General features: G+C 45.0%; 2 protein-coding genes across 3 annotated transcripts in view; one reads left to right on the top strand and one right to left on the bottom strand.

Annotated features, from left to right (window-relative positions):
• Positions 1–1700, top strand: part of LOC102103869 (store-operated calcium entry regulator STIMATE-like) — a 29673-nt gene extending 27973 nt beyond the window's left edge. For both annotated transcript variants that reach the window (XM_005526071.3, XM_088055451.1), the window contains exon 8: positions 1064–1700. In XM_005526071.3, coding sequence (XP_005526128.2) covers positions 1064–1177 — 114 coding nt within the window. In that variant the 3' untranslated portion in view covers positions 1178–1700. The remainder of the gene's footprint in view (positions 1–1063) is intronic.
• Positions 1701–3865: 2165 nt separating this feature from the next.
• Positions 3866–24363, bottom strand: part of ITIH5 (inter-alpha-trypsin inhibitor heavy chain 5) — a 40335-nt gene continuing 19837 nt past the window's right edge. The window contains exons 8-14 of the mRNA XM_005526087.3: positions 16777–16948; positions 13984–14293; positions 10791–11344; positions 10369–10419; positions 9206–9322; positions 7518–7895; positions 3866–6499 (exon numbers count right to left, since the gene is read on the bottom strand). Coding sequence (XP_005526144.2) covers positions 6201–6499; positions 7518–7895; positions 9206–9322; positions 10369–10419; positions 10791–11344; positions 13984–14293; positions 16777–16948 — 1881 coding nt within the window. The 3' untranslated portion in view covers positions 3866–6200. The remainder of the gene's footprint in view (positions 6500–7517; positions 7896–9205; positions 9323–10368; positions 10420–10790; positions 11345–13983; positions 14294–16776; positions 16949–24363) is intronic.

Raw genomic sequence — 24363 nt, 5'->3', positions numbered from 1 at the left:
GTGGTCAGGCACTGGCACAGGCTGCCCAGAGAAATGGTAGAATCACCATCCCTAGAAGTGTTCAAAAACCACGTAGATGTGGTGTTCAGGGACATTTAGGTTTAGAGATAAACTTGGCAGTGTTGGGTTAATGGTTTAACTCAGCCTAAGAGGTCTTTTCCAGCCTTGAGGAGTCAAAGATTCTAATCTGTCCAGCCATGAATATTACCCATGCACACTGCTGGCTGCCTGGCACTGGGTTCCAGCTCTTCTGCAGTCAGTGCAGCCATCTCCTGGATAGAATCCAGCCTTTTTCCTCTTCCAGAGGATGTGGCTGGACAATGCCCACATATGGCTCTGTCTGCATCTTTCAAATGCTCCAGGTTGATGGCAGCCCATGGTGGGCTCAGGTGTGGAGTTAACTACTGAGGATGTAGGGTTCCTGGGGGAAAAGGGCAGCCTTTGGGTCCTGAAAGAAAAAAAAAAAAAAAAAAAGTGCTATTTTACCTCAAACAGCAGTGAGAGGTGTCACTGCTCTCCTTTGGCTCCCACAATTCGGACTGAGCCAGGAGCTGCTGTGCCAGGCAGAAGCAGAAATGAGGTGCTGCCAGGCTGGAACACCACTCCTGAGCTGGCTGGCTGTGGCTGAAGCTGAACCTGTAGCTCTGCTTGCCCTTCTGGCTGAGCTGCAGAGGTGACAAGCAGCTGGGGGCCTGGGAAAAGGTCCACATGTGGTATAGCTGTTCACAAAACATGTGGCCTCATTTTTGTACATCTCCACTGAGGCTTCAGCCAGGCCTCAACATCCATGTGTGAGTCCTGTCCCATGGGGAACAGAGCCTTGGGCTGCCCATTCTGCTCTCAAGGAAGAGCTGGGACACCAGAAGGTCATGGTGTCTGTGCCCAAATCCATTTGGCTGTTGCTGGGGAGATGGTTTAGATCACCTTGAGGCCTTACCCATCTGCCAGAGAGGATTGGATCTGGCAGCAGCCCCCTCTAGGATTGCTTGACTTGTTCAGCAAGCAGGACTGAGAAGATCTGAGACCTTTGACTCCAGTATCATCTGTCTGTTCTCCTCTCTAGGTACTGCTCTCTCCAGACATGGATTATGATCAGTCTGAAAGCGACCAGGATATTTCAGGACTCCAGGGAACCAGCCAGAAGATGAAGCAGCCCAGCTATCAAGTGGTCATCTGACAGCAGTGGGACAAGGGAGATGGAGGAAGGAGAAGCACTGTGATCCTTGAGCTGGCCAAGGAAGGGCAGGGTGGGGGAATACTGGGTGACTCTTGTGGATCTACAGAGATCTTTTTGCCTGCCTCATCTTAGACCTATCCTGCAGTTGTCTTGGGGATGGTATCTGTGCATCTTGTACAGGCTTGAGCAGTATCTGCTTTACCTGTCTGCCCCACACACAGGCACGTTGAGGTTGGGGATACAGGGATGTACTTCCCTGGCTGGACAAACTTGAGTGTGACTTTTTTTTTTTCTTTTTTCAGGGCTAGAGACTAAAATGAAAAGATTGTCTGTTTTTTTAATAGAAAAAAAAAAAAGGCTCTATTCTGTAGTACCTGAGCTATGACACTTTTATATGCACAATGCTCAAAAGAATTGGTTTGCAATATGTATTTAAATGTCTTGAATTGGGAAGCTTGTTCCAGTGGATCTGATTCTTTTTACTATTTTATAAGGAATCCAATAAATATTTGACCTAAAATTGCTTCATAGATTAAATGCTTTCATGTGCTTAATGTTCTGCACAACCCTAACACTGTGAAAGGGAGGAAGGGGAGCTGTTTAAATCTTTCCTGACCAGGGAAGGTTGTGCTTCTGTTCTGGTAAACCTGAAGATGAAGAGCTTGAGCCACAGAACTTGGTTTTTGTGGTTGAGTTGTAAGAGCTGCTTTAGTGCAAAGCCCTGATGCTGCAGCATCAGCCTGTGCTGGGCTCCAGGACAGACTCAGAGATGGATCCCAGTCACCACCTTGGAAGGGAGTGTTTACTGGAAGTTGACAACTCGCCTTTGTTTAAAATAAACAACTGAAACGTCTGCAGGATCTGATTCAAACTGCATCTGAAAGCCCCATAAGCTAGCCCTGTTTTGGGGGCAAGGAAGGACCTGGAAAAGACCCTGGGGCACCCTAGGACTGGTGCTTTTTGCTCCAAGTGTGAAGTGCAGGGCTTTTCCCTGTTTGCTTTTCCTCTTAGCAAACTGTATTTGTCTATAAACACAAAAATGCAAAACACTTTGCAGCTGTCCTGGGGAGAGAGGGAGCACAGAGCCAGCTGCACCACCCCACTCCCAGGCTGGATGCAGAGACACAGCTGTGGAGAGACCCATCCAGAGTCCAAATGGGGGGATAGTCCTCGGAGCAGAGATCCAGGATCCACTGGACTTGGTATCCTCCGATTCTTGCAAGACAACTCCCCTTAAGTGATGGATGGGAATGATATTTTATTTTCCTTTTTCCCTTTTTCCCAAGAAAACAGCCCATATTAAGGAGTTAAAATTAAAGGATTTTGATTTTTTAACTTGGATGGATTTAGATTTAAAGGCTGAGCTTGGAGCATGTGAAGATATCTGGTGGGGGTTTTTTGAGGGTTTGTTTTGTTGTTTTTCTCCTGACTTCAAAGTGGTTTGAAGCCTTAGATGCAAATCAAAGTCTCGGATGCCCCTCAGTGAACTAGACACGCTTGGCTACACTTGCAGCTGTGCAGCTTTAAACTGTTTTTCTGGAAATTAAGTCCTTTTTTGTTTTTCTTCCTTAATGAAGGGTCAAAATCCTACTTCTGCTGGCACATCAAAAGGCTTTTGGAACACATGGCACACAGCGCTCTGAATGGATTATTTATATTGCTCACTGCAGTGGGTTTCACAATACAACTTCTGCTTGTCTGGGGAGTTCTGCACTAGTAAGGGTTGGAGTAAGTCCTGGGCTGTGTAAGGTTTTGACTGGAAATAGATTAAGACAGCTCCCCTATTAAAAACTTGTTCCCAGTTTTGAGGAATACTGGTGTTTTGGAGTTTTGTTCTTGCTATGGGGCTGCACAGTGCAATCCTGCAGTGGGTGAAGACTGCAGATTTGGCCAAAGCGATGTCCTTGTCCTAAACTGGCATATGAGTGACATGACCTTCATTTCAGCCCTTAGTTGTGGCTGGCTGAGAAGGTTCACAATCAGCAATAGCAGGACAAGTAAGATGTGGGGGAAGGTTCTCCCTCAATCCTTGTGTAGCCAGTGCTGTTTCAGCAGCCCTGATCCCTTTCCATCTCTGGAATGGTGCTGTGCAATTGTTTCCATTGCACTCCAGAGTGACTGCTCAGCCTCATTCCTGAGCTGAGCACTGTGCACTCATAGGCACATCCCTGTGAATCCAAGTGCTCTGTGACACTCTTGGAGATGAGAACAAATGCCTTTTCACTGCAATAACTGCATAGAGGTCTGGCAGCTCTCTGGGATAGCATGAAGGGCTAGCCTGAACACATACCCCCTCATGAGAGAGGGAAGTGTTGTGATGCCCACTTCAGAGCTGAAAAAAATTGAAATTTACAGTCCATGACCTGCCTTTGCTATCGGGGCAGCAGGAGCACAAGCTGTTTTCCCATGTCCTAGTCTACTATATTTAAAGTCTGTGGTTAAACTCTCATTTCAATGTGGGAGTAGAACCCTAGGGTCTGTCCTTGCCTCCTAACAAGCATATAGAGAATGAAGAACATCAGTGACCTTTAACTTTCCACTGAAATTAGTTTGGTTCCCAACTTACTGTTTATTTGTGAGTGGTTCTTTCAGTCATCTGGTAATGCAGGCCTGTCCAGCAGCATAAAACACACACAACCTTAGCTTCAAAGCTTGTTTTATCTTTGCCAAATGAAAGCTCCACTGCAGTGTTCACTGTAAAATATTTATTGTGAAATGGATAACTGGAGCCTTAAGAAGACCTTGAGTATATTGCTCCAGGTGCTTCGTATCGCTGAGAAGTTGGACTTGAACATTGCTATCTTCAGGCCCTGAAAGAAATGTGTTTCCTTGGCTGGAGGAGGAGAAAGAGGAGCAATGATGCACCCAAATTACTAGCAGTAGGTGTGTGTTTATATATATTATATACATGTCTATATACACAGGAGATGGGGGGAGAGCCTAAGCTGTTCACTCCCCTTAGCAATACACGTGGACAGCACAATGTGGGAAGAGAGGGGAGGTTTCAGTGAGGATAGTATGGAAACACCTGCCAAACCCTGGGCTGTCCAGAAATCCACTGCCACTTTCCTTTTTGCTCAGGTTGTTCAGATGTGGGCTGTGGGTGATCTTCCTACTGTCTTCTTGGGCAGACAAGTCAACTTCACAGCTGTTCTTCCTCATCTCTTTCTGGCCCACTAGCAAACTGCTGAGCATTAAACCTCTGTTCTTATTCCACATTCAGGACTGTGCTGAAGGTCTTGCCTTTAGCTCTCCCTAGCAGGAGAGCTATTTCTCAAGATAGCAAGGCCCAAAGCAGTAGTTTCTTCTTTATGTTCTGTTCCAAAGTACGAGCCTTGGCATGTTTTGTGCTAACTGAGCTCTCTCTAAGGATCTTCCAGAGTGCAGTTAAATCTTGCTGGTTGCTTTTGGCTGTTTCCCTCTTCCAGGCAGCACATGGAGTGAGTAAAGAAACCATGCTTGCCACCTGCTCAGCTGCCACGGTGCTTGCAGCACTAATGAGCTGATCAAGCAACTGGAAAATCACCACCCTACCCCCAGCAGCTGGAACTCCAACAGTAACAATATGATTTAATTGTTAAATATGAAAAAAATCAGTCAAGACTGAACCTATTTCTGGAGGTCTCTGGCAACTGTTTTCTCCGAACACATGGATATCATTTAATTCCTGGAGATGCTTCCACACCCAGCCTCCCTCTTTTTCAATTATGGAAAGGCAGAGTATTCATGAGCTCAGTTTGGCCTTGCCATGTAAATGTCTTTGTGGTTATCAAGTCCCCTTCGGAGAGGCTCTCTGCTAAAACTCCCCTGTGGCTGATCTATAGCATTGCTCAGTGATGCCTCACTTTAAAATACACCACAGCCCTGCAGTTTTGGGTTTGGAGCACCACCTGCAGTGGGGGTGGCTGGCAGACCCTTCTGTAACCTCCTGCTGCCAAATTCCTGCTGCGCACAAATTCCTGCAGTGTAAGGAAGGAGAAGAAGCCAGGGGAAATCGGGATGAAAATTTTTTGACAATTTGGAATAAATAAAGACTTCCTCCCTGATTACAAAAGCAGCTAGAAACATCTAGTCAAAATTCAAGAGGCTGCTTTGTAAGCTCACAAGCTGTTGTGGGTTCTGGTTTGTCATCCCTTAGGAAATTTTAATCTTTGCTGAGCAGAAGGGGCGTGATGCTCAAGGACGTGGCAGGTCTGTTGGAAGCTCACAGTGGAACTTCGTTCCTTTCTGAGGGAGTCAAGACTCAAGAAATCACTAACCCTGCAATGTCATTTAAATTGAATTATGTTGAATTAAGTGCTCCATGGAATGGGAGCCTGCACCACTCCTGTTGCTGCTGAGGACCAGAGGTGTTTTTTAAGCACACAGCCTGTGCGCCAATTAACCCCATCAAGGTTTTCACCACTATTTTAAGGGCTTGTAGTAGATTCAGGGAACATCATGTTTAGTGGCAAATCCAGACCTCATCTCACTAACCAGGAAAGCAATACCCTCCCGTGGCCAGTTGATTTAAGGTTTTGATTTTGTTTGATGCTAATGGGTCACTGAAGATGAATAGCCACCCACCTCTCTTCTCTTTCTGTCTTTCTCTCCTTTCCCCATGGACCAAGGTTGGAGCAGGTGCTCCAAGTCACTTCTTTGCAAAGCCTATCACCTCAACAGGCACTGTGCTGCATGATCTACCTTTTGTGGGGTGACTCACCAGCCCCAGGGGGTATTGCACAGATCCCTGCATGGATTTAAGGCCAGCAGCATCTGCACTCTTCACTGGCTTTTTTCTCCCTCCCTTTCCACTGGGAGAGCACCAATCATGCCTTCAACCGTGTCATTTCCCCCAGCCTTCTTTTTCTTCAGGAATTTGATGAACGTTCATTTAGCATGAAAAAGAGACAGCTGATTTCCAAGGACAAAATCCTTGGTTTCTTTGGCACCAAAACATAAGGAAATATTCATAAATTGCCTTAAGGCTTCAGAAGGGACCTGCTGTCACACGTGCTGCTGCAATGCATGGCTGTGACTGGTCTTAAAGGCTGTTAATTGTCCCAAAGCTGGTCCCTGTGTCGAAAGGATGAGAAGCCAAATAGTCCTTATAGCTCCCATCGATCAGTTTGTCTGCGTTGTTCTTGGCAAACCAGCAGTCAACTTCCTGCTGGCCATTGTAGATCCTCCTCTGCTTCCACACAACAGGAACGAGCCGCTCCTTCACCTTCAGGGTGTTTGTAGGGTTTGCCTTCAACACCTCAGTTTGGTTCTGCCCAACCTCCTGACGACTTGCATTTAGGGATTCCTGAAGAAGCTTAACTTCATGGTTCAAGAACTGACCTGCAAGGCAAGATAAAATAAGAGTCCATGACTGGCTGATCTGTGCCTATTTATAAATTGTTGTGGTTTGGTGGTTGGTTTGTTTGGGGTTTTTTTGGTAGGATGAATTTGAGGATTCTCAGCTTATGGATCTGTAAAGCACTTCTCTACAAGAGCAGCATGAATGTTGTTCCTGTGATTTATTTCTAAATCCCACAAACATAGAGGTTAGAATAAAACCCTGTTTTGTTTTTTTTTTTTCCCATGGGTCACTGAGGAGGTTTTTTAGCTGCCAGTAGTAAGTTCCCTTCTGTGAAACATGGTTACTAGAGGTTAATAATCCACACCATGTCCATCAGTAAGCAAAAAGTTCTAGTCCTGAAGATTGAAGTTCTGTTCCTTTGCCTTCTTGGGAGAAAGTTCTCTAGGCCAAACCTAAGTGTGGATTTAGAGGTTTGTCCATGAGAGTGGCCTGAGTCCAGAACCCCACTCCTAAGAGATCATTTCCTGCTTCACCTGGGGGTGTCTGAGTGGCACAGAAACTATGGTGGAAGTTTTGGCGTTCTGCACTTGTACATGACCAAAAACATCAATACTTCTCATTGGCTGAAGGAACACAACCATCAGGTCATTATCTGAGCCTACCTAAAGCCTAGTTCCTTCAAAATGTAGGGGTGGCTCTTCCTTCATTTCACATTTGAAAGAAAGGGGCCACAAAAAGTTCTTGTGGAAGATTTGGTTTCTGTCTCTGTACTGGGAGCATCAAGTACAGTATTCTAATAGTAACTGTATTGAATAATCATTAAAAGAGTGGAAATGTGAAAACCAGGCACAGCTGGGATAGGGAGAGATAGCTCCTACAGGAAAAGACAGGAGAGGAGTTGGAGGTACTAGAAAGAGAGAAGCTGTTTGAGGGAGGATGTAAAAGTCTCACCTGGGAACTTAATCCCCACCTGCCTTGTTCCTTCCCTCCTGTCTCTGCTCAGAAATATAATTTATGTCTGATCTACAACTCTGAACCCAAGAACCTGTCACCTACCCAGTAGCCCATGGGAGTCAGAAGAGAGGCCTTTACTGTTGGAGATGTAGAATCCCAGGTGATTCCTCTGGTATGGGGCTGGCTTCCTGTAGTGGTGAATGAGGATGACAAAGCTGATGGAGTCCCGGATCGTCACGGTGATGTTGGAGTAGGCAGAGATGGACACCTCGAGGCTCCTGCTTCTCACAACAGCACTCCGGCCACAGGACAGGACAAGCCTTTCCCCATCATCCAGGATGACCCTCCTGGGTGTGATCTCCAGGTAAGACCTCTCTGGCTTGTTGCTGAGGATGGTGATGGTGCTGAAGTAAGTCCGATGTTTCTTGTGGCCATTGGGTGGTGCGGGAGCTCCAATTAATTGCCCATTCACAGTTACACCTTGCAGGAAAACAATCAGTAAATGAAAGCTGGAGCCCAGGATCACAGAATCACAGAACATCTGAGTTGGAAGGGGCTCAGCAAGAACAAGTCTATTGTCTCAATGACACAAACCTTGCTACTGAGGACATGCAGGCTTGCCACCTCATGCTCAATTATTTCACTTACCAGTATTCAAACAAATATAATCAGTCTGTTATAAAATTAGGACCTCATACAGAGCACATAAATTTACCCAAGCTCAGAAATACTGACCTTCTCTGCAGGCAGGTGCCCCCAGCCCCATTAATCCTAACGGAGTGTACACAGTGCCCCAAAAAGAACCACTTTTGAGTATTCTAAGGTGCAGATCCCACTGAGTCAATTAAAGCCTAAAAGTCCACAGCAAGATTCCCAGTCACTTTAATAATTTTTGTGACCTATTGTCCATAAGACAGTGATTCACTTCCCACAAGCCTCTGAACACCCACTGAAGAGTGACGAGGAGGCTTGTTGCTAACCCAAGCTAAACACAAGCCATTAACACTGAGATTAAATATCTCTATATCCCATTATTCCTGATGGGATCTCTCATGTCTTCAAAGACTCAAGGTTCTAGTGCTCCAGAGTCTGTTTTCCCCAAGCTCATTCTGCATTTGAGCCCCAAAATCATTCAAGCAGTAGCACAAACAGTTTGTGAAAGAAGCTGAAGGGAAACATTGCCTGGAACTGTATCTTACTAAGGCAGACATAAACAGAAATATGGGGGCTAGACCGCTGCCATGCAGAACAGAATCATTACAACTTTATTGTGGCGTTTTGTAAAACAAGCCTGTGAATTGTCTCTGGTTTTGACACCCCTTTCTCCCACTGTTGCCCTGAGCAGGACATAATCTGCTTATTAGCTGCCCTGCTTAGAATTCCAGATCGGATCAGACCACACTTTGGGCCCCTGAGGCTCAGATTGGCTTGGGTAAAGCAGATCCTGAGTCATGTGGGTTTTCTCAAGACTGTCATGACTCTCTAGCCAGTTTGGTGGTTTCTTTACTAAAAGAGCCATGGTGTTTGGTGAGCCTGCTTGAGTACTTTGCTCTGTCCTAAACCAAACAGTACTGTAAGTAAAGAGGGAAATTCCCACAGCAATTTTGGTGAGTCCAAACCTTTTATTTGCAAGCTGTGACTTTGAATTAGGGTGAAGTTGAGCCATAGAAGAAACTTTTTCTAACTTCCTATCACCTTATGGCCTTGGTGAGGCACCTTGGTGCTTGGACTGCTGCAGAGCTGGCCTTCCACTTTGATTTTCCACCACAAGAAACTGCTTAATTGCTCACCAGATTCCTTGTGATCAGAGACCAGCCGGAGAATGTCCCCTGGTTCTCCATCAATGTTGAAGCAGACAGAGAACTTGCTGGAGGGAAAATCAATGACGAAGTGAGGGTCCCCATCCGCTGAGAAGACATGGAAAAAGAGATAAATGTGAGAGGCTCACACAAAACTGCAGTGTCCAAGATTGCAACAAAACTGCTGTTTAAAGTGTGTTTGTCCCTGTTTTTTCTATGTCCTCCTGGTTTGTTGTTTTTAGAGGGTCAGATGGAGTTTGCCAGGAAATGCCAAGTTTTGCTTTGTTTTTTGCTAAGATTGTTTTGTTTTTCTCACAGAGAGGTTGGGTTTTCAATGACAACTCAAAACCCAAAACAGTCTAGATGAAAATCAGGATATTTTCTTCCCGGAATATAATTTCAGTGATTTATGGGAATTATCATGTAGGTGTTTTGAACTCCTCCGTTCTTTCTTGGCAAACTACATCCCCCACAGCTCACAGAAATGCACTTTCTGACCAAGGGCTGCTGCGTGGGTCCACCTCACACTGACCCCTCCTGGCCCTCAGGAGTTGACTGTTGGAGCAGTCAACAGCAGCTGTTGATCCCACAATCTTAATTTTTCAACAATCCGTGACCTATCATCAACTATCAGACAGCTGACATTAATAAGGCAAGTCAAAAATCCTAGTTTCTAAGGTAAAATTGACCCTATCAAGAGAAATTCAAGTCAAAATTCTTGATCTGGACTTATTCTTCAGTGTTTGATGAAAAGTTAAGTAAAGGTGCAGGACCAACAGGAAAACTGTAAAATACTACAGAATTTTCTCTTTTTCCATCTTCAACAACTTTTTTTATATTTCAGCATTGTTATTTTCAAAGTTTTTTTCACTATTTCTAGTACAGAGAAAATGTGTTTCTGTTCTCCCCTAAACTGCAGAAGTCTCAAACATGACAATCAAGTGTTGTAGATCATCTGCCTTGCTCACACTCCTGCTTACTGATCCTCTCCATATTTTGGTTTTGGTTTCATTTTCCTCCCTACTGTGTAGCTCTGATAAAGAGAATTTTGGCATGTCACTTGGAAGGTTATACCACAGTGATGTACATCTGAGGTTTCCATAAATCAGCCACTATTATTCTGCATTATTAAAGGCATGAAAACAGGCACTGACCTGAAGTTTTGGAGATTTTAATTCTCTGTTTATCCTGCCCTCTGCGTACACCTAGAAGTGGGTAAGGAAGGCTGTTACAATTACTTACTGAGCAGCAGAAAGAGACATATTACAATAATGTTCCCCAAATATTATCCAGAGAGATTATGGGATATATTCCTGAAAACACTTTAAGTTTAATGTAGAACACCAATTTCTCTCCAGTAGTTCCTACAGAGCAGTAAGTGTTTCAAGGGGATGAGTGACAGGCCTAAAAGGTTTGCTAAAGATTACCCAGCCCACAGTTACCAAAATTGGTATGAAAATCTCAGCTTTGCCCCTCAGTTCACTGTCCAGATCACCCCTGTGCCAAAAGTCAGCCATGAGACATTGCCCATGCAGGAAGATGTTTTTACCAGAACAAGGTTATTCTTCTCTCATACCTGGTGGGGCCTTGTGCCCCTGAAGGCTCTGCACCTTTTCCCCGATGCCATCAGTGGAAGGGCTCATAAACTCCTCCTGAGGTGGCTCTGAGTGGAGTCCAGCCTCTTTCATTTTCAGAACAGTGAAGGGGGTAACAAAATTGTAAGCGAGGGCCATTGACTTGGCTTTCTCCATCAAATTGTCCTTTTCCTGACTGTCATCACTCTTCAGCCGAGAGTTGAGCAATTCCTTGATGGTGAGGTAACTCCACGCCCTCTCGATGTAATTATTGTCACCTTTGCCATCCTCCAGGCCGGGGACACCTCTGATGTCATTTCTGCTCGGCAGGTCAATGGCCACATCCGTTTTGAGGAGGATGTACTTCTTGGAATTGCTGGCAGTCACCTCCACGTGGAGTTTATCCGAGGTGCGGTTGATGAGTTTGCCGGCTATGACAATTTCAGAGCCATTGAAGTAGTTGGGGAAGAAGTTCTGGGTGACCTGCTCCACGTCGTCTTCGGGGTAATCAACACGGATGTCAGAGAGAAGGGGTGTCCCTATTTCATCATAGAACCTTAAATCAAGACACATTTTTCACCGTTAGCCCTGTGTGAACACACTCTTGCACTTGTACACCCACAAGGACAAGTCAGGTTATCTAAAATGGCTCCTAAGTAATTCAGGTACAGTTTGAGCCATTGGGATCCAAATTTAACTACCACATCCACTCTAACTTGGCCCAGAAAAACAGGGTGGGGGGACCTCTGCCCTTAGGGCTTTTCAAAACCTGAGTAGACAAAGCCTTGAGAAACCTCACCTAAACTTGAAGTTAGCTCCTCTCAGAGCAGGAGGCTGAATTACAGGATATCCAGAGGTCCCTATCAACCAAAATTATTCTCTGCCTCATTTTAATCTTCACTGTTCCTCAGGCATCTAAACAGAGTCTCTTAAGTATGTTCATAACTGTAACAGCATGTCCTGACAGTCACCTCCCTTCCACTACAGTTCCAGACCTCTGCAAGGAGATATTTTTGACCACTTAAAGGTAAATTATTGGCTTCCAAGATTCATGGAAAGCACCCCAGTTATTAAAAAATGTACTTAGAGGAGATGCTGTTACCTACAGGTTTCTGGCGGTGTTACACATGGTATCCCAGAGACAGAAACTGTAAGGCCAAAATGTCCACCAGAGCTGAAGAGATTCCAAACCAAAGCTGAAAGACCCCTAGATTGGGTTGGTCAGTGTAGGACAGGCAGGAATACAGTTTTCTGAGGTCCAACAGAGAAAGAAAATCCAGAAGGAATCTCACCATGCCCCCCATAAATGAGAACACTTCCAAGGAATGTAGGAATTCTAGCTGCTATGTACAGGCACCCTGGCACAAGAGAACTCACTTCCTCATGGTTCTTTTTCTGTTGGAGCAAGGCATGTCTTTCATGGAACCAGGGAGGTTTACCCTTTAATGCTTTATTAACGTGACCAGCCACACTTGTGAGAACACCTTGCACTGAACAGCCCAGAAAACTTTCACAAGGCTCAAAGCCCAAGTTTACAATAATGTGTTTTCCCTACAGCAGTATACTTTTGAAGGTTCCTCCCAAGCTGCTCCAAGAATACCATATTTCCCATTTAAATGCCAAACTGCTCATCTCTTGGCAAGTCATTTGAGTTTAATTTGGTAAATAAACAAAGAATTGGCCTCGGCCCTTTTTTCAGTTCAAGCTGCATTTATTTGACACATCTGGTAAAACAGACTGTCTGGAAGCGAAAGTCACACTTCCTGCTTCTCTCTCCAAGGGAACCCAAACCCTGAACTGGTTTGCTTTCTTTTAAAGTCTGTCTGAGCACTCACTGTCTTTCACGCAGAGACCTCACCAGATTTAAAAACATGACTGAATTAAACTTGAGAACTCTCTATAAATTAACTTTTGAGTTGTAGCAAATGGTGGAGATACCCAACCTGTCTTAGAGTACAATTCAAGGAAATATCTGTATAAAAACACAACCTGCTGAGAATGAAAAAAATTACATTGGCACCCATGTAGGTTTTCCCTCCAACTGAGGTTTGAATTGGCCTCCAGCAGAGATTGTGCTTTTCTGTATAAATTTGGCACCAGATGCCAAATGGGTTTGCCATGACTGAGCTTGATAAACAGTGAGCTGTTCATCAGAGAGAGGCGTTTGAACAAGTACTTGCAGCACTGGACTCCCACAGCCCAATCAATCAGAAATCCTCTGTTTGCCAGGGAATGCCACTTGCTATCCAAAGGACATGTCCTGAGGAGGAAATGACGTGGGTGGAGTGACAGATGGATCTACAGAATTTAGTTTAGAAGGAATGCTTGTCCACGCATAACAGAAGGCAAATCCCTGGTGGAAAGTGCTTGGATTTATTGCTCCAGAGAAGCTAGGCATGAGCCAGGAGAGAGGTCAGTACTAAATTTCTGTCTCTTTCCAGTTTCTGTGGTTAAAACACCAACATTTTGGGGGTGAAAGCCACACATTTTTATTTGGAAACACTGACACATTGCCAAATGTTTTGGTCAGAGATGTGGTCACATATCTTTCTGCTGTTCCTTTCCAGGGTCTCCCCTTGGACTACAGCTCCCTTATCACAGAAAAGGAACATAATCTCTGGTCCTACTGAAGGATGAGGATTTCAGGAAACTTATGAGGAGTTTAGGTCACAAAGAATGAGGAAATTAAATGACTATATGGTTATCCCAGGAATGATCTTAGTGTTTTCTTCAAAGTCAAACATTTTTGATCTTAGGCAAAAAGTTATCATTTCCAAAAATTAAATAAATAAAATTTTTTGCTCCAAAATGGAATCATCATTCCTGATCCCCACCATGCTGTTCATGTTGTTGATTTGATGTATGAAATACATCCTCTCCTCCCACCATCTACCTTTGAGGAGTTGGGACCTGTACCCCCCAGCTCTCTGGGTTTTTATGTTTAAAACAATGATCTGAATTTGGGAAACAAATGCCTTGTTCTGAGGGTTTGGGAAGCTCCAGTACATCTCAGGGGGTCTGCTAAGAAAAAAGAAATTTCTGGGTAGCCATTCAGAGTATCTGATCAAACTCTGGCTCTCCCAACCAGAGCTGAACCTCAGGGAAGCTCCAATTTCTTGCCATGTCTCACTAAAGGATTTTCCATCCCAAAATGCTTTCCCAGAGAACCCAAAGAACAGAAAAAGCAGAACAAACCCCTTGAGGTGGCTGGCTGCATCCTCATCCTCCTGGAAAAGCCTCGTCATGCCGCAGTTCTCCAGTGCCATCCTCTCCAGCAGCTTGTGGTCCACGTCGTTGCCAATGCCGATGGTGAAGAGGCAGAATTTATCCCGGATGGCATCCTTGGTGTTGCTGAGGATTTTGGATGACTGTGTTTCCCCGACAGTTGGCCTCCCATCCGTGAGGAAGATGATCAGGGACACGCTCCTGGCGTCAATGTCATTCTGAGCAATGTAATCATTCAGCAGCTTCGCCCCGGTCTGCAGAGCCCCGTTAATATTAGTCCCTGGGAAGGTACCAGAGTGATTAGAGATCATTTCTCCTTCTCAAGAGTGGTGTGAATAATTTCCCTGAGGTCCTTTTAGTGAGGTGACCGCTTCTCTGGACATCAGGATGTCCCTTTTCTCCACATGAAGTTGCTCTAGGCCTTCAGTTCAGCTCTGTTATTTAGCACCAGTTTGGCACAGCTGTTTATGGTCTTATGAACTGAGTTATGAATTTCAGTTTGTCATGTGAAATTGCTGTTGAATGCCTCAATGTACAACAATTAGTCTGGTAAACAATCATACTATGTTTGGCTGGTACAAACAAAAATTGTTAAACTTTATTATGGGACTCTCCCAGATGATATCTGAGCTAGGAAAAGTTCTCGTTTTTTTTCTGATGGTCACAACACTTGGAGTCAGGAAAAATGGGAAAACTAGTGGATGGGTTCATTCTTCACACCCCAGAGGACACAAAGTTTAAAGGGAGCTGAGGAGTGTGTTTGCACAAAACAACTGGCTAGTAAAGAACAGAATTGCCTGAAGTGAGGTGGGAGGGAGAAAACAAAGTAAATGAGGGAACAGATGTACATTAGAATAGGCATGAAAAGGATCCAAGCCCACAGTGTGTTCAAAAAATTAAAAAAAAAAAAAAAAGAAAAAGAAAACAGGAAAATGAATACAAGTATTCCCTTTCTCTACGTATTTCTAGTCAAAGCACAGAGGGATTGGCTGTGGGACCTTTGCAAAATAAACACATTGGGGTTAAAAACAGCTCTTAGAAACAAAGCTGGTGAAATGGGTTAAGAGCCATACACAGCTGACTCCTGGGGGTCTGGAAAGGGAGATCTAGGAAGGTTGTCAACAAGATGTGATAGAAAGCCCATACAGCATGAACCTAGAAACTCAGTGTGCACAGCTCCAGTGACTGCAGCAAGACAAGGAACAGGGAAGCAGCAAAGACTTCTGAAAAGTCCTCAAAATCCTGACTCTGTCTTCTGCAAAATGATTCTCAACCAAAAAACCTGCACCCAAATATCCTAATTCTCTCAATCTCCAGGCAGATCCAAAATTTCAGAAAGACAATTTTCCCCAAAACCAGAAGAAATCCATGTCATGTAGCACAGTGTGTAATTTTATACTCAGTTGTATCATAGAACTACCAAGCACTGAAAACTGCCTTTTGCCATATGCTCAGGTATTTAGCAGCAGGATTTTTCTCCCGTTTCTTTGGTATGTAAGTACAGCACAGGGGTGTAATGTTCTTTGTTTGTGTTCATGTTCACTGGAAGACAGTCAAGGAACAGCACCTTTATAGGGAAAGCACAGTTAGCCAAAACTGAAGTACCTGTGGTGGAGAATCACTACACCTTCCTGTTGAGCTACAATCATTTCCTTTTACTTTTGTTCCCTGGCAGGTTCATGGGCAAACCCAGCTGGTTCCTGCACAGCTCTCTTGGCATTTCTGGAATAAAAGGCTTTGTTCTCTGAGTTTAGTCCCACTATTGGTAATTGTTTAACTGGGCAGGTCCCTTAACCACTTCCTAAGCAATTCCTCTCACAACACAAACAGCACAGCCAACCATCCTGTTTGCCCTGTTTCTCCATCTGAGGGTTTCCTCTGCTAGGAGTGGTCACTGCTCAGGGGCAGCCACAGGAAGGCCTTCCTGACCTTCAACCAGCTGTGACTACTTCCATGGGGAAGGATTTGAATAGGTAATTTTGCAGCCCTCTGGGCACAGCTGCTGGAATATGTTTGATTACAAGCCTCACTGCAGCTGGAGATCTTTTTATACTGCTGTCCATAGCCTCACAGGAGACCTATGAATCAAATTAAAACTCGTGCCTGCACTCTGCCACAGTTCTGGGGTTTTCTCTGCCTGCTTTCCTCCAGGCAACAAGGCACAACCAAAAAGGGCCAAGAAATTCTCAAATATAATTTTGGCTGCTCCTTGGTAGAGATGAGAAGACAGTACTAGGTGAGAAACTTACTCCTGCAGAAAGCAATCCCACATCCTACAGTGTGTGCTCCATCCCTGGGGTTTCCAGCCCAGACAAAATCATGAGCCTGCTTTCACAGAGCCTTTCAGAAACTACACAATACTGGCACTGCGTGTCCTTTGCCAGGGTACGTTTTCATCTGTGTCCTCAAGAAATAACCTTGGAAGCTTTCCCATTCCAACGGTGTCACCAGATAAACAAGAGAATGGAATCAAATTTGGTTTAATAGGTATATAGAATCACAGACTAATTTTGGTTGGAAGGAACATTTAAAGGCCATCTTGTCCAAACCCCCTGCAATGGGCAGGGTCTGAGGAAACTTTCCCATCATGTATGTTAATAGAGAACACATAACCCTGAGTGGAGGTGAAGGGACCCCCTTGTCCCATGAGCTAAATCCTAATGTCTTTTTATTCTGTATGCTCCAGGACCACATTCAGCACTCTCTGTTCTGTTGTAGTTAATTGGGTAACACAATTAGTCCCATCCCTGTCTCTGGTCATACCTCCAGTAGGTGACATGTTATGGATGTACTTTTTGGCATCCCTGATGTTATTTGGAGTAACTGGCACCAGCCGGTCCTGCTGCCAGACCTTTATTCGGTTGGAAAAGCCAATGATGTTGAAGTGGTCTTCAGGCCTTAGGTCCTGGAGAATTGTGAAGAGAGCTTCTTTGGTCTAGAAAAAAGAGAGAAGCAGACACAACTCTCAGTGTTTTAGTGGGCAAGAATTTAGTTTTAAGATGTTCTCTCATCTTTTAGATATTTCTACATTGCCAGTTTGGCTGATGAAGAAAATTGGGATGTCCTTCCCTATAGCAAGGCCTGATCTCTGTGGTGCCAGGGGCTGGGCAAATAGGAGGTGAAAAACAACTCTTGCCCAAAAGGTCTTGTGAGGCACATCTAGATCTAACTAAGCTTAAAAATCAGGCATCAAAATTAGGATAAAAGCTCCCACTGACTGGGAGAACCATGTACTGAATTAAGGGATAGTAAGTGATAATGACTAATAACAAACTCTTAGAGTTTGTCTAACGCACTCTAGATTGGCAGTAAGCTGCAAGTGGCATATATTTAAAATAGGTGACTTATAAGTTAAAAAAAACCTGCAAACATGTCAAAGGATGCAGATTCCCTGTTCATAATTAGGATACTATTTGCTACATATACACTCTAATGAATAGTTCCAGCAATTAATAAATGTTTAGGTTAATAAATTCAGTTAACTAGATATAAAAAGAAGTCCTGACTAGTCATTGCAGATTCTACCTGCCAGTCAATTTTGTCACCAGGCATATTATTTTTCATCAATATGCCAACTGTTCATCATACTATGTAAACACAGGCAACAGAGTGAGGCAAGCTGGTCACAAGATGAATTCTTAAAGGAGGTTAAGGATCCTGGGTTCTGGGAAAGCCAGACCCCTGAGGAAATGTCAAGAGGAAGACTGCAGAGGTGTCCAGCTCCCCTCAGAGAGACCAGCTTGGATTTAGCAGCCATGAAGCTGTGTTCACATGAAGACAGACTTCAGCTGAGAAAGACTCAGAGAAGTTGCACAAAAGCAGCCTCTGTCCATGCAAACATACCCTATATTTGGATGCAAAACACATGGGAGGAATATGAGGCAATATCTAAGCAGAAAAATCAGCAGATTCTCAGCTCAGCCCCTTCTTGGCCACCATTAAGCCTCCCAAATTCCAAGGAAAGCTATGCAGGAAATAATATGGTGGGCTCACCAGCTTTTAAAGGTTTCTCTCATGCCTGTCAGGAAAATGTGTGAAGGGCTAGTCCAGAAAAAATATAGAAGTAATCAGCAGTGCTGGAAACCACATAAGCCTAGGCCTGATGTTGCTATGTAAAGACAGTTTGGAAAAGGGCTAAAAGGACTGATCAAGCTGTGTCATCAATGTCCCTCTGGATTCTGCATGGCAGATGATGATGCAATGATGCAACTGCAAACAAATCTAATCCTCACAGCTGGTGCCTTGGCTCTCAGTCCACCTGAAATTAAGGGGAATATTTCCCATAGCTCCAAACATTCTGGAGCCAAGTCTGGAGACTTTCCCTGCTTCTATCCTCTGTGCAAATCATTTTCCTTCTGCAGGGATCTCAGGATTAATCCCTCCATTTGCTTAGCTGGAACATTCCTCCACGTCCCACCACTGTTTCACAGACAAGAATATTAAAGCAAATGCTCGTGGAACAGATTCTTTCAAAGAGAAGGGGAGAACCCCACTAGGTTCACATCATAATGTGCACCAAACAAACCTTCACAAAAGTGAATTCCTGCCCCAAATATGGAGGCTGTCTCCAGTCTAACAGTCCACAGAAACTGGCAAAGTTGGGCTAAATAATCAGATATTTGAAAAAGAAGCTCCTCTTTTACAACACTGTTTGTATTGTAAAAATGCTTCAGATAATGCATGACATCACCTTTCAGAGACACCTTCCATCAGCATCCCATTTTACAGAGAGGAAAATCAGGCTACTTTTGTAATTGTGTCAAAGTCAGAAAGTGAGAGGTTCCCAAAATTGGGGTCCCCAGCCCACAGTTCAGTCAGACAAGCTATCCCACATGTGCACATACAGCAATCACACAGCAAAGAAAAGGACTCTCCAATTTATTCCATGATAACAAGGTTAGCCTGAGTATTTGTCCCTCAAAAAATTGATCAAAGTAAGCAGAAAGTGAAGATGGAGAACCTTCTATCCTGCATGTGAGCAGGTTCCATGCCAAGCTCTTCTGAAGGAGATTTGGGCAGGGTGTTAAAGCAAGGAACAGAAGACCACAAAGGCTCCCTGCAAAAACATCCCCTCTACTCCCACATAGCAGAGAAACAGAGGTTCCTAGAGGCAATGATTTGAAGAAAAACTCCCCAAATCTCATTATCTATATTACAGCTCTCTGATTATAATTAACATTGCTTGACCTCTCCCATTACAAAACCCCTTATTTTCAGTTGTTTTTTTCCAATTCTGTGAAACAGCACTTTTCTCAGAGGGATTTATTGGGCCCAAATAAGCTCTGCTGTTTCTGAGAACAAGGCAAGAGGAGAAATAATCTTGCTTTGGCCTACTTGCAGAGAGGCTGCATCTCACTTCCCATGTGCTCACAAATTCCTTTTGACATTGTTGCCTGTGTTCAGCCAAAAGAAAAGGAAAGGGTAAAACAACACAGAGCAGAAGTACCTTGGTGTATACAGCATCCAAGCTAGAATTGCAGAGAGGATCAGGAGGGAACTGAAACAGACATTCCCAGGAAACCCAGCACTTCCCCACACCCTCATACAGGGGCCAAATGTGGAGCTGAGACCATCTCCCTCCTCTTCTTACATTTCCTCTTTGCTTTTTGCCTCATTTTTGTCACTCCAGAGTTTGAGTCAATTTTTCCTAGGAAAAACCTTCTGCCATATTTTAATGGATATGCACTGACAGCCTGGATTCTGGCATCTGTATCCTGTGCTTTCCTCTGCAACTTAAATTAAAACCCTTTGAGTTTATGTAACATGTACACAAACATATGTACAAGTGTGTGTGTGCATGCACACATGGTTTTGCTCCAAAGCAAACAGAGTGAGGGAGGCCATATGTTCACTCTCCTGCAGCTTTTTACTCCATTCACAGTAAAAATAAAGGGTGGGATTCCACTTTCCCAACTCAGTCATCGAAAAGCTGGGCATCACATCTAATCCTGCTTGAGGCAAGGGAAGCCACCTCCAGGGAATAATCCATCCCATCTGTCTGGGACAGGTTTTAGGATGGGCTGAGTCACTGTCTGGAAGTGCCTGTCTCCAGGCATTGCCTTCAAGCAGAGAAGGTGGGACTCACCTCAGGAACTAATCCTGCCCTGTCCTGAGCATTCTGATTCTTGCTGGAGCCAAAAGGAGCTGAGCTGTCTTTCCACCTTTCCCAGAGTGCTCTGAATATTCCTATTTCCTGTCTCTTCCTATTTCCATCTCTCTTCCCAGCTCATTAGGACTCCCAGGTATGTCCTAAAGACTTCAGTCCTCATGGGGTGGCAACAACATGCTTTGCTACCTGCCAGCATTCCTCACCCACTAATGGTTATTGAGAGAGATGTGACTTCCCTCAGACTGCTGGATATGATTCAGGAGCTGGCAGGCAAAATCAGCTTTTAATAAGGAGGATATCTTGGTAAAATCATGAAGGATTTGGCTATGACCAAGTGTAATTGGTGCCCAGCTCTCTCCTCCCATCTCCACCAGACCCCAGGCCAGGCTTTGCAAAGCTCTCCTGCCTGCAGCTTCAGCTGGGATCCAGCAGCAGGTTTCTGTTTGTCCTTGTAAGGCCTACAAGCTGCAACTTCTCCTGGCTCCAAGGAGCCAAGGGCTGTGGCTGCCATGGGATTCCCAAACTGCTCTGCTGCCAATGGGGTTCTTGCAGTTACACTCCCACCTGGCCTCAGTGAGTCATTCCACTGAAACTCCTGCCAAAGAGGCAGAAAATTAACCATTTCTACCCTGCTGAGGGCCAGAACGTTCCTCTATGGCTGTGCCCATGACACTGGTTCATTTTGGAGATAAGCTGGACCCATTCACAGTGAGGAGAAAGAGTTTAGGGCTCCAGTATCTCTGTGCCAGGTGCTGCAAGGTGAAATACTTTTCCCAACATGTTTGCCTGAGTTGATGCATTTGGAGCAAGGATTAAAGCAGAGGATGGCAGGAAGTAACAGTCCAGAAAAGCTGAATAAAAATCCTTTTTTACCATTTGGGAATAGTTTGTATGTGTCAGAGTCAAGTTTTAAATGAGGATTTAAAAGAGGATAACTTGGTGGGGGAAGATTCATCCATTTCCCTTAAATTAACACAGATAAAATTGAGCTGAGGGGTAGAGACTAAATTGCCACTGCATTTGAGATGAGGAACTTTGCTGGTGAACGAGCTGTCAACACAGCTGGAATCTTGGGGCTGAAACAGCCATCTCCATGGTTATGACATATCACCCCCAAACCTGGAGCAGGACAACCCTGGTCTACAGCTGGGGACAGGTGAGGTGACCATGACTGCCAGGAGTGACCACAGTTTATGTCTGTGCTTCATAAATGATAAGAGGAGGAAAGAGGAGCTCACACTGCCTGAATGATGAGCAAACAGTGTCTGCTCAAGCCTACAAGGCCTGGGACAAGCCAGGCCCCAGCCACCACTCTGACCTTCCCTGTCACCTCCTGTATGTCCTGCTGGACATACAGCACAGCTGCTGCCTGTCTGGTTCTTGCTCGCTACAGGCCCTGCATCACAGCCAGGGTGATTCAGAGCTGCACCAGCCCCAGCAATAGCAGGAAGAGCAGAGCTCCCTCGGCTACACTCGAGTGTGGCTGTGATCTGCCACCCTTGTACCCAGCCCTTGGAATTAACGCTGACAGACCTCATCTTGCCTAAGCACTGCTGGAACAAAGCATGGGAAGATACACGCTCTTAGGGCAAGCTGAGAGCCTTCAGCCTTTCTTTGGGCCAAAGGTCTGCCTCAGAGACATCTGGGATGATGTCAGACCATCTGGGCACCTTTTAGGAGGAATCTGAGTCCTGGTGACATTTCTTCCACAGTCCCTTGTTTGTTAGGGGAGCGGGGCGAGGGTGAGGCCTGGCTACCCTGAGAGCTGTGCAGCTCACAGGGACACAATATGTGGTTGTTAGGAGCTGTGGCACTGCCAGCTGGGCAGCAAGGGGAGAATTCAAACACCCCATTAAAATGCATATCCCAAGCCCACGTATTCACACTTTCCATCGCCTTAGGAGCACTTCTAAGTGCTTCATCCAGCCACCCTCGCAACAGATGGGCAGCAGGACTTCATCACCCGTGACACAGCCTCTTCCAGCTCAGCCAGCACCAGGGAACTGCTTGGGCTCAGGATCAGCCTGTCTAGAGAGCAGTGCTAGCAGGGAGGAAAGCATTCCCAGCCACAGCCTTTGGAAAACGGGAGCCACTGACAGGAACAGATGCACAGGAACAGCCTGCAGAGAGCAGACCTGGGGCCATCTGTATCCATGTGCTAAACAATCCCAAAACTAGAAGATAAAAATTCTGCACCTTTTGTCCTTCCAGATCCCTATGAGAAACCAACTTTCACAAGGAAGCTAAGGCACAAAACATAAGCTCAGAGGGAATTAGGAAGCCATAGCTCTGTCCAGTAAAATGTCTGAGAGTGCAACAGTGGCAGGTTAGGGCTCAGAAATGAGATCTCCTACAGCAAAAAGGAGGAAAGTACAAGTGAATATATTGTTTGGCAAAAGATTGCAAGGAAATACAGGGATAAAAAACAAAAGAGCTCCTTCCTCCCCTTCAATATCCTCTGTGCTTTGGTTCTTCTCTTTCCCTTTCCAAACATGCAGAGGCAGCTGATAGAAAGAGCCAGAGCTGGAATTTTCAAACAACAACAGTCAAAGCTCATCAATGTCCCCATGGTCTGTCAGAAGGATTAATTAGTACTGTGACTTAAGGAAAGGCTTAAAGGCATCAAAGTCACACCTGAAATGGTGCTAACATGGTCAGACAAGGTGCTGTCATAGATTTAGTTCAGGTCCAGAGCCAAGGGGAATGCAGTGGGAGCACCACTGGCACATAACAGGGAGCAGCCAAGGCACAGAGACAGCAAATGTTTGGGCACTGTTGTATCTGCTGAGTTTGGAAGCCACATCACATGAGTTTTGCTTTCCTCTGTGTCCCAGTGTCCTTTCTGCCCACATAATGCTGGTCACATGTCACCTGCCAGCAACTGGGACTTCTGTACCAAAACCAGGGTTTAATCCACAAGTGTATCCTTGGATTGTTTTACCTTCCTTCATCCCACTCTCAGAGAGGACAATTGGCTCTTTTTGCCTCCCCAGGGAATGTCCTGAAATTGAGGAACTGCAACTGCCCCTCTCCCTGTCAATGTATCTTTGTGCTTTCTTCCTGGCAGACAAGAATGGTGTAACCAGGGAAAACTCCTTCGCAATTCCGGACAACAAGCATTTTGTTCAATACTGACACAGGCCTGTGATGGGAGGGAGTTTGAATACAGAGTTCTGGACAATAAAGGTCTGTCTCCATCCCCTTGTCCAGTCTCCCCCTCCTGAACATCCCAGATCCTTTGCTGGTCACTTGAACGTTGTTGACTCCCTATATGGCCTTAAAAATATTGCTTTGTATTTTCCCAGGCTGAAAAACAGCCATCCCTTAGAACAAATGTTTGTTCCTATTACTTTTTCTGAAAAAGATTTTTCACTTAACATTGAGTGAAACTCTTAGCTCCACATCCATCCAGGACACTTAAGCACTGAATTTTTTCTCAGTGGATGATAAAGCCATCCTCAAAGATGTTATCAGTTGGGGTAACCCACTTGTCTAGCACCCAGCAGAATGGTGATGATAAATTCATGAAAAACTAATCTCAGAAGTTGTTTTGGAGTTCCATGGGTCTGGAGGGCAGAGTAGGTGCTCAGTCTTTGCAATCTCACTGCAGCACTGAGGATGTGAATGAATGCCAGTGTGAAGATTTAAGGACGCAAGTTCTAATCAGCACCAAGCATTGTTACTTGAAGCCCTTATCCCAGTGCAGAATGGATTGCAGTTGGAGCAGTAAACAATTCCATGCAGTAAATAAGGCAAAGGGAAAAGCTTAAGGGCTGCCCCACAGTGCTATACTGAAATAACCTCACTGGAAACAACAGGGCTGCATGGGCACACAGCCAGACTGACACAGCAGTGTCTGAAGGCCACATTCTTCTCTTGTGCTTAGCTCATTTTAAGTGGAATCAGACCCCAAAACATGCCCATCAGACAGTCAAACCCCCACCCTGTCAGCATGACGAAAAATTTCCATGGAGAGAGCAGCAAAAAGGTCAGCACTAAGGGAAAATGCCCCATGCCCTCAATGCAGAGCTTGACATCTCTCCCTCTGCCCATCCTCGGAAGATGGAGTTCATCCCGGGCACGAAAACTGTTCCAATAATTGGGTGCTGTCATTTTCCGTCACACAGACCAGCCCAAACAGAGCACTGGGAAGAGCTGACATGGCCAAAAGCTGTCCACAATACATCCCCTCAATTTCAGCAATCACCAACTGCTATGTTACAGAGCTGAGACACAGCTCA

Source organism: Pseudopodoces humilis, chromosome 5, assembly GCF_049639895.1.
Source record: "Pseudopodoces humilis isolate 2021_Gansu_Grassland_sample_001 chromosome 5, ASM4963989v1, whole genome shotgun sequence".
In the NCBI taxonomy this organism is placed as follows: Eukaryota; Metazoa; Chordata; class Aves; order Passeriformes; family Paridae; genus Pseudopodoces; species Pseudopodoces humilis.
The sequence above is the reverse complement of the archived record's forward strand: the minus strand, read 5'-3'. Positions and strand labels throughout refer to the sequence as shown.